At 40.6% G+C, this 10,473-nt stretch overlaps 1 protein-coding gene across 5 annotated transcripts; it reads left to right on the forward strand.

The window, feature by feature from the left end:
• Window positions 1-363: 363 nt before the first annotated feature.
• LOC119021262 (putative protein TPRXL) lies at window positions 364-8,357 on the forward strand. 5 transcript variants are annotated; one of them, XM_037101442.1, is made up of 5 exons: window positions 364-380; window positions 1,227-1,414; window positions 3,155-3,220; window positions 5,876-5,992; window positions 7,079-8,357. In XM_037101442.1, the coding sequence occupies exons 4-5, from the start codon at window positions 5,921-5,923 to the stop codon at window positions 7,793-7,795; spliced, it is 789 nt and encodes a 262-aa protein (XP_036957337.1). In that variant the 5' UTR covers window positions 364-380; window positions 1,227-1,414; window positions 3,155-3,220; window positions 5,876-5,920; the 3' UTR covers window positions 7,796-8,357. The 5 variants fall into 5 exon arrangements, 4 of the variants coding, with proteins under 4 accessions (XP_036957337.1, XP_036957336.1, XP_036957338.1 ...); XR_005075510.1 differs by lacking the exon at window positions 364-380 and having other exon boundaries at window positions 1,070-1,414; window positions 5,876-5,980; XM_037101441.1 differs by lacking the exon at window positions 364-380 and having other exon boundaries at window positions 1,070-1,414.
• The last annotated feature ends 2,116 nt before the right edge of the window (window positions 8,358-10,473 follow it).

Below are 10,473 nucleotides of genomic sequence, written 5' to 3' on the forward strand. Positions count from 1 at the left end.
TCGGATTTGTTTAGACTACAATGATACCGTTAATAAATTATTTCATAAATGCTTTACAAATTCTGCAGCAATGTCCACCTGAGCCACCAGTCACGTGAGCACCAGAGCCAATCACTGCAAAACTCAAACCCCCAAGCAGATTTATACCTGCAGGCGAGCTGGACCGGGATTTTTCCACCAGTTTGTCTGTTCTGTGCATCTAAACTGACTGTTGTGGATTAATGAGACTAAACGAGTCCGGACCGAGTCTGTTCGGGTCTGAGGAGATCCAGAGAGCAAGGACAACAAAGTGGAATCGGAATCTGTGGATGAGTATGTAGCTAGCTGCTACCCAACCCCACGTGGGGGGATGTGCCAGCAGGTCCAAAACTGGACTTGGGGTAAATAATGTCTGCCACGCTTTTTCGCGAACATTGCCATCATGTTTGCTTTGTGTCTGGTGCAGGAAGAAACGGTAAAAACGGGCTTTTGTCATGAAAGTGTCCAAGCTGCAAGTTTGGGAAGGGACATAGGCAACGATGGTCGGTGTAGAGACAGCCATGTTGAGAGATTTGTGACATTTAGCGTGTTTGGAGTGTATTGTTGGTGTGTTATGTGGTGTGTTATGTAGTGTGTATAGTGTGTAGGGGAGTCAGTTTTTTTGTTTAATTAGTCAAGACAATGCTGCTGAATGTGGAGCAGGCAGTGCAGCTCTTCATTCAGCTGGAAGGAGCTCAGGCAGACCTGAGCATTGCCTGCATTTAAATGAAAATAGTTGCATATAACTTTGTAAATTTTTAAAATGTATGCACATATTAAGCAAACAATTTATATTTACATTATAAGTAATAAAAAAAACACCAAGTAAATAGTTTTTAAGGTGAAATATAATGGAAAAATCAAAAATAGTCAAAAACAGCCATTTATACCCTAGAATATTGGATTTCACAACAAACCTAAATATCCCTGACGTCCCACCTTCAAACACAGCCTCATTTGGCCATCCATGAAAAAGCTACTTAACCTCCCACTTTTCTATAGGAATACATGTTTCCTTTGGGCAATGCATTAGTCGTCATAAAGACTTTGGAGCAGTGCAAAGCTCATCAGGAGCTTCAAAAGAATAGACATATCACAAAATAACTAAAAATAGGGAAAATCGTGAAGCATCAGCTCAACAATAAAAGTAGTAACATGCAATAGAAACAATAATTAAACAGCAAATATATATGATGATTGTTTTTCAGCAGAAGGAAGATGGTTTCAGTTAAAGGACTACAACTCCATCTGCAGACACAACTGTGGAACTACTAGCAATGAGTTCAAGAGAGTGAATGGCTGAGTGGAGCTGCTCGGGCAGTGAACACACCATACACCCAGAGGAACTGGTGCTAATCACACCCGTCTGATTTGACCTCTACTCCGGACAGAGTGGGTATGTACACACTGAGCTTAATTGACATTCCCATCACTTGCCAGTCATTTATGTTGCACCTGATAATGGAAGACATTTTATCATCCTTGACAGTACAGCAGAGTGCAGGAGAGAGGACAGACACTGGATCAACCACAAATTACAACACCAGTGTTATTGTTCAGGGACTTTAGTTACAATTCTGAAGGTACTCCATCTCTGATTTACAAATGAATTCTTAGGGTTTAACACAGTTTGTCTTTAGGTCTGCCTTCACACAATAAAAATGTAAAGTCGCTAGTTGAAACTAATGCCCTACAATACAACAGCCCCTTCATAAACCCTGAGATGGTTCAATTCTACAATATGTACACCTTATATATTTATTTCAGTCTATATGTGTATAGATCAAGAGAGAGAGCAAGAGAGAGAGAGAACTATATTTTCACATTTGCGAGACTTAACTACTGTACACATTTTAAGTATCTAGTCTGAACCATCAAAAGGACTTTGCCATTTTTTTTAAAGTACAGATCAACAAGGCTCAGTGAATTTTTAATCATGTCAGATTTTATTTTAATAGCTCATTGAAATGTGACATGAGGAAGGACAAAACAAATGCAAATATAATTCATCAAATTTATTTCAGATACAGAGGATTTCATTTGACCAACAAAACATTGCTGTAACTAAAATGTAGCATACAAAAAACATCAGAATAACAAACAAATGTGGTGAGGGTTGTTTACAGAGCTGTCTTTAAGAAATAATGGATAAACACCAATTAATACAAAAAAACTGAAGACATGCCACCCCTCAGGGAAGGCAATAGATTGTATAGTTATCTCCAAAACAGGGCAAAATCTCTACCCTACAACTATACAATCTACTACCTCACACTGTGTGAGCGACTGCAACATGAAAACACTTTTGATCCATGAAAATGTCGGAGGACTAAACTGTGAGATGTGTGTCTGCCACTTTGAGAAAGACAGTAAGTTGAATAGTTATCTCCAAGTGCGGGTGTGACCCTAAAACTATACAACCTACTACCTCATCCCACAGCGCAAACAGTACCAGGCCAGTTCAAATGAGGAGACCCCTCAAAGCAAGGACACACTGTGGAGACAAAGTCACATGGAGAGGTTAGCTTCTATGTCAATAATATTACACTTTAGGCACAGGCTCAACAGGTGTGAACCAGACACGGTATTTCAACTGTGTTTGCAGTTAACAGGCTTACTTTCATCCCAATTAACAAAGTGCAGGGTTCTCCCCAGACAGTAGAACGGTGGGGCTGCGCCGCTATACTGCTAGCTCAGCGCCACTATACTCATTTTCAATGTTAGCTGCTTTGTAGCGGGTGACGAGCATCCGTCCGTCCCCCGCCTGACGGCGAGGAGCAAACCCCACCTGCCCCAGATAATGGTGCGCCACTACACTAAAAATTTCTGGGGGAACCCTGAAAGTGGGAATGATACAACTGATCTGCGCCCCTGGATGTTGAAGTTACTCACTCCAACCAATATGTACTTGTGTGACCAGGTTATCAATTTTACAGCAGATACTCAAGACTGCTGATGATGGGTCTTCTGTTTTTATTGCCCGAATGAATGTGAAGTGCGGGTATAGCACAAAGTGTTATAGGATGTGTATGTTGTGTTTCCTGTGAAAACCAAAAATCAATAAAAACTTTGATTATAAAAGACTGCCGATGATGGAGGTCAATCTGACAAACAGTAGTGTTCATTTGAATTTCAGGACCAAGGACAGCAGCTGCCAGGGGGGTGATTTTGTGCTGCGAAACATACCAGACATCTGGAGGAGGTATTCTGCTAACCTCAGCTGTCCACAAACCATTACTGGACAAGGCTGATTTTTACCATTAATCATTTAGTGTTGTGTTTCCCACATATATTTGGTGACCATTTGAAAACATTCTTACCCTCCTGTCTACTGATTGCATATATTTTGCAGATTGTGATGCGCGTGCTCCCAGACCAGGGCGCACCGGCATGTTGGAACTGAAGAAAAATGCCATCTGCAATCAGTTACTAGTTGACAGCCTGCCCTTGCTCTTCCCTTCCCGTCTACTGACATTAGCACATGCTCTGCAAACAGAGAGATGCTCCGTGGTCTTAAATGCAAATCTTAACATTTAAGAAGCTAGAAACAGCAAATGCTGGACATTTTGCTTCGAAAATGAAAAGATTAGCTGATCACCAAAATATCTTTGCAATACATTTTCTTTCAATTAACTAATTAAATGTGATTGCAGCGCTATTAATGAACAGAACTAAAAATGTGCACAGACTGTTCAATAGCATATAGTTGGCGACTTTTCAAACATTTGATGACATTTAAAAGAAAATAGTTTTTAGGGTGTAAATTTTGTCTGGACTAACATAGACCAGGGCTTTCTTACAGCAGTACACCTAACTAATGAGCCTCCATGAATGTCAGAGCATGGTAATACATTTTAATGAAATATCGTATTAGGCTTGTAAAGCTTCAGGGGAAACAAATATTATTGGTGTTACATTACACACCAAAGGTCAAGCTTAACTAGCAAGACCAGCAATGTTCTATACCTGGAGATATCTAATTAACAATGAAATAAAACAAGGAAAAGTAGCACATCTTCTCATGTGACCACCTGAAACACAAGAACATTTGGCTTTTCGTTAATCATTTAACCCATTCTCTGACATCAAAACTGACGTGATGTGTTATTTAAGCGATTTTGGCACTAAAGCAAATTCTAACTGTTTGAGAAGGATTTACTTCATACTCAAGAAATAAGGTTCTTCTAGAGTGATCCAATCCACCATGATTCACATCTATCAAAACCCAGTCCCCGCTTCCAACCGTCTCCATTGTGAGGTGCGCCGTATCTCTTGAAGCCTGTCCACATCTCAGTCTACTTCAACCTCCACAGTTCCACAAATGTTACTGTGTCCGTTTGAGAAGAAGAAACCAAAACCACCTTCAAATCATGAACCTACTGCCTGCCCAGTGCCATCCCGGAGAAATATGACACTCGTTTTCCTGCCGTGTTGCTTCAAGTTGTTAATTGGACTTCCTGTTAATTAGGTGACCTTTACAGATTTGCTGTAAGTAACTCTTAACGTTAGATAGAAATCAGCCTTTACGCCTAACGTTAACACTGCGAGCAGGAGCGACATTCCTTCAACAGGCAATGGAGGCTGGCAAGCTAGTTCTTATAATTAGCCAACGTGACTGGGCATTTAAGAACTACATTTTAAGTGGATATTATCACCGATGGGAAAGCCCCATTACATGTAGTAATTAAAGCACATCTAATGTGCGTTGGTCGTAGCACCGCACTCTGCCGGGTATGCCAGTTAACCACTCCTTACAACTTGCTAGCTAGCCCTATCGAGCTAACAGCGGGCTAGCAGCCCGTTCCAGCATGGTTGTCCAGGAAAGCAAACGTCGGTAAAAACAGCTGGCTTTTTCGCTAAACGATACTACCAAGTGGCATAATAAAGTGTTTTAAATAGATTATGTCCGGGCATTGAGTAATGTGTGTTTAAAATGTACGATTAATACGGTCTACCCACCTGTCTGCCATGTCGGAATGCTCTTCCACCCTCCGACTGCTGCTTCTTCTTCTTCGTGGATTGTTGGCGCAGTTTACAACGACTTTAAGGGGCGCATTACTCCTCCCTGCTGTTTGGAGTGAGGACTACATCAATAACTCAAATCAGCGCGCGAGTGAATGAACGAATGAATGAATGAATGAATGAATGAAGTGTATCTAGGTAAAAACACAAAGAAACATCAAAAACCGCACAAGTCTACTATAGTGTGACCTGAATGATTAAAGCCCATGTGGGTACGAAACTCTTCCTGAAGCATTTTCTCTCTTTTCTTTTTCTTTTTTTTTCTTTAACAGATTGGTTGTCTGTATCCAGGGGTGCAGATCACAAAAGTGTTTTGGTTTTTTTGCCCGTATGCAACTTATACAGTGCCACCATAAATCACGACTAAGTAGAGGCTCGCCAGGGAATCATTTATTGTGCTTACCTTTCTTGTTTATTTGTTCTAAACAGCCAACAGCGCGTACCACTGCTTACTTAAGTGCTATATTAGTAAATCATAATTTTAAGGGTCTCGGCCATGTAATGTCTACTCATGTTCTTAATTTTCGCCTCCCTCCAACCCTCCCAGATCCCAAATTCTTCTCACCATCTTCTTTTTCTCCCAGTGTATGGGACTACTTTATGCATGATTAATTGATATGGATGAATATCAAAATATGAAGCCCTAACCAAGTTGTGTAAACTAACTGATCATGTTTTTACAATGCCAGTTATGCTGGTAAATAGTTCTAAATGGAAAAACTCAGTTCTAAGAGCACAATAAACACAACACAATTTGACCCAACAAAATCTGATTTATTTACATAGGCCTACATTTATATAAAATCATTCTTTGTTTGTTTTCATCATTTTCCAGGACTCCCTGGAAGAAAAGATCCTGTATCTTCTCGCCTCTTCTGAGATGTGGGCTGACGGGCCGCCATGTTCTGCGAGTGGACCAGAACGTTCCACGTTTGCCATGGTCTGTCTCCAGGTGCATCATTGGGTCCGGACCAAAACATTAGAAAGACTCCAAAATATTTTCACAACATTTCTACTCCAACTGGACAATTTCTGTACAAAAAAAAACCAAAACAAAACATCTACTGAAGATTGTGTTCACATCTCAACCGTTGTTCAAGGCCCAGTGTCACTGACAAAAAGACTTTGGTCAAGAAAAAAGTGAGATTTGGAAATGTTTCATTCAGTCCCATGTTGTTTAACATGTGTTTGACCGTAAGCCCTGCAGAATTCACTGATTTAAGCTAGCATGTATTGCTAGTATTGACAGTAATTTCGATTAGTGTCGTTCACGTAATGGGACTGACACAAACATTTCTTCTTCTTCATAAAACTTTATGGTACTTTATTGTAACATTTTGTCTCATGCTGACCAACGCAGACAGTCATCAACAGAGAGAAAGCCCTGCAGACAGACACTTGTCCTCCAGGAAATGTGAATGTGCCTGTAGTGCTGCTGATCACACTCACTGTTTCCATTTTTTTTTTCATTAAGGCTCAGTCATGGTGCAGCAGGAGGTCTGCAGCTTTGTCATTTAGCATGAGAACTTAAAATTGGCATATTGTTGAATGGAGCCTGGTGCAATTGTCACTCTCTAAAAGGTTTCTGAAGGAATGTAAGATTAAGCATTCAGACTTTTAGCAGGACAAACTGGGATTAGATATCAGTGGTTGGAAATAGCTGAGTACATTGACTCAAGTACAGTACTTTATAATTCATGTTGTATTTTCACAACTTCAGCTGTTTTGAGACAGAAATTTGTGTTCACACAGCAACTGGTGTGAATGTTCAGTAGTTAATCTGGCTCCATCTCTCAGACAATAACATATGACAAATTTAAATGCTCTGATCCTTCATAGGCTCACTTACTATGAATCTAAAGAAATTCTGATTTCTGTTTATTTTATAAGGGAGAAGTCAGGTCATTAATGACACTGAGCTGATTGCAAATATTTATTTCAGATGTAATTCAAATTAGTTTTAACAAGTTGATTTTGACTGAATTTCCTTCATAATTGTTATATTAAACTGTACACTGGCTTGATGTTGTGTTCTCAGATGGCTCAGCGCATGGTGAGGAAGGATATCGTCATCGAGGCCCTGCCCATCAGACCACAGGACACCCGCCTCAGGGTCCCAGCACCAACCTCCCGCAGCGCCTGCCCTAAAAGGTCAGGCTGTTCCTCTCGTAGCTCTGCTTCTCGCCCTACCTCGGTCCCTTCTTTGACCTCCTCCTCTCGCCTTTCTTCTAACTCCTCCTCTTGCCCTTCTCCTAGCTCCTCCGCTCACCCTACCTTGGGCCTTTCTTCGACCTCCTCCTCTCTCCCTTCTTCTAACTCCTCCTCTCGCCCTTTTCCTAGCTCCTCCTCTCGGCCTACCTTGGGCCCTTGTTCTAGCTCCTCCTCTCACCGTTCCTCGACCTCCTCCTCTCGCCCCACCTTGGGCCCTATTTCTTCTCCATCATTTTCTTCCCTGCGTGGCACTTCCTCCCCTTTGGTGTCCACTGATCCTGCCAGGATCATTTCACGAAAGCAGCAGAAGGCATTTACTTCTATCTGGCCTATACCTAAGGGGCCACGTAGGCCTCAGCTTCCATGGGGCGGCCCTAAGCCAAGGTTAGTCCAGAACCAGCAGGTGTGGAGCGGCCCTGAACTGGAGTGGGCGAGGCTGGACATGGAGGTGAGGGATCAATATTTTAACAGGTGGCTCAAGAGGAGCACAGAACCTGAAGGTGAGCCTGTTGGTGAGCCTAAGCGCTTCTGTCCCTCGAATTAAATGTCAATTCAGTTTATTTTTCTCATTGAATTGAACTAAAATAGTGAGAGTTGTATTTGATTGAATTGAATTGAATTTGTTCCAATGGGCTAAACCACTTTTCAAAATGTCTTTGTCAAGGTTCAAGGGAAGGTTCACCCCTTTACAGGGCGTGAGGATACAAGGAAAGCAATTTATTTGAATTTATTTGAGTTGCCTTGTTTTTCCTTCAAATCAGATTTATTTGAATCAGTTGCATTGTGTTGCGTCGTGTTGCGTTGCAGGATTGAGGGACCACATTTGTCAGATTTGTGTCCCTGAAGAGGAAGAAAAGGAGAAGATGAAGTCAGACAAGGAATGCGGAGAAATAAAAAGTAGAGAAGAGACAGGACAGGAAGTCACAATCAAAGGAGAGAAGGGGGGAGAAACAGAGGACAAACCAGAAGAAACACAAGAAGCGATGCAGATTGGAAATTAACCATTCAAAGAAATGAAATAAACAAGAGAACGTGTGATTGGCAATTAGACTCAGTCATGAAGAGAAGAGAAGAAATGTGATGATATGTGAAGAGACAAGAAAAGAAGAAAGGAGACCCTAACCCTAAGATTAGAGGAGAGGAGAGAGGGCCAAAGTAAGTGTGAGCTCTCATTCAAAAGTGAAATCCAACACATTTCTGCAATTATGTTATTTAATCAGTCTTGTCATAAATAAATGAATAGTTCATCTTGTCACTGACATTTTTAATTGTAACTCATCTTGTCTCTTTTTTGTCTTTAAGAGATTGGAGACGAGGAGGAGAGGAGGTGAAGAGGAGAGGGGAGGATGCCAGAGATCAACAGGAAGTCTCTCTGATGTAAATGGTAAACATTCATTCCTTTAATGTGTCTCACAGTTAATTTAATAAAGAAATGATGTGCTGACCTGGTTTCAGATATCTTTAACTGTTACTAACTGTATCTTCCCTTTGTCTTCTAGAGGAGAGCAGAGAAAAGGCAGTTGAGAGGAAATGAGAAGGGAGGGGAAAAGCCTTAAAAAGGTCAAAATCAACTCATTTAATAATATTGTGAGAATATTGTAAAAAGTCAAAATGAGAGGAAATGTTTCGGTTTGGTTTCTGAGGTTTAGGTCTTACCTCATGTTGTTAACGGCTTTGTATCTTGGGGAGTCAAAAGCGTCTGCGTTTATATTGTGTTGTATTAATGATTGGAGATGGCAAAAAAGAAAAGCTTTTGGTCCATGAGTAGATGCACACTTCCTTTGTGGTCTGGCAAAAAGAAAAAATAGTCCTACATGAAACTCTTAACAATGTCTGGATTATTTTGAGTAACTGGGTCATGACTTCTGGAAAGAGACAATACTGTTCAGCATAGTTTTTCTAAGCTTGAAGACCACAAGACAAGTGTCATTTAGTTCCAATACATTCAAGAGAAGGCAGACGAAATGATGGCTGATACCTCCGAAACTCTGCATCTTACATCAAAATTATGAAGACAGATAAATTGCTCCACAAGTTAGAGGAAATGATGACTTTTTTAATTTTGAAGTGAACTGTCCCTTTAATCTCTGGCACAGGAAAGCCAAGTTGAGTTTGTGGAATGATTCAGGTGCAGGTGTTTGGTTACTAGAGAGCAGTATGAGCCTGAGCATGCACCTCTCAGCATCAGTGGCTGCACAGTGGAGAGAGTGGAGAACATCAAGTTCCTCAGAGTGCAGATCTCGAAGGACCTAACCTGGAATAAGGACACCTCAGGGATCATGAAACGGGCCCAGTAGAGACTGTACTTCCTGAGGAGGCTGAAACAAGCCTCTCTCCCCATCAGCATCCTCAGGACTTTCTACAGTGGTGTGGTGCAGAGCGTTCTGACGTATTGTATCTCTACATGGTACTCCAACAGACGTATCAACAGCTTCCTTTCCACAAGGTGTTTGATTGATGAAATGCTGATCCGGAGCATGTGCACTGATGCACTTCATGAGGCCTTAGTCATAGTTTTAGTTTTAAATTGTTATATTTACATATTGTGTGTTATTAATTGTGTATTCTGTTATTGATCCTGGAGAAACAATCTCATTTTGTTGGTACAACAAAATGACAGTAAAGCTTTGATTGACACATTGTTGTTTCCACATTTGTTTATTGTTGATTTTCTTTTATGTTTTTAATTATATGGAAGATGGACAGGTTTTCAATTTTAATGTGATATTTGGTCCTTTTTAAAATTTCAAATAGGTGAGCTATTAAAACCAGAAAACACTGATTGGACGGACATTTCCAGCAGCTGACCTAAAATTAAAAAAAAAAAAAAACCTTGATAAAGTTACAGATTACTGATTTAAAGGTAACTAATTAGGCCAGCAACTGCTGTATCATTTTGATCATTTGCTTTAAACGGTCCTTGATGAGTTCAACAGTGATATAAAAGTGCCGCAGACTCGTTTGAAACCTGGAGCCTGCATTACTCAATTTAGCTGGTGTCATCACAGGAGGCTGTTTATCCGATCACATGTAGTTTCCTCTGGAGCCACAGAACTACTTTTGTTCATACATGCAGTACTACTCCCCAAGACCTGTAAACACACTTCAATGTGTAAAAATGGCCAAGTTACTTTAACAACCTAAAATTGTGAAACAGTTCTTGCAAACAAAACAGCTAATAACATTAAAAAAACAGTATGATAGTTAAAAGTTAAAATGCTG

The sequence above is a fragment of the Acanthopagrus latus genome, chromosome 6 (assembly GCF_904848185.1).
Source record: "Acanthopagrus latus isolate v.2019 chromosome 6, fAcaLat1.1, whole genome shotgun sequence".
Classification (NCBI taxonomy): Eukaryota; Metazoa; Chordata; class Actinopteri; order Spariformes; family Sparidae; genus Acanthopagrus; species Acanthopagrus latus.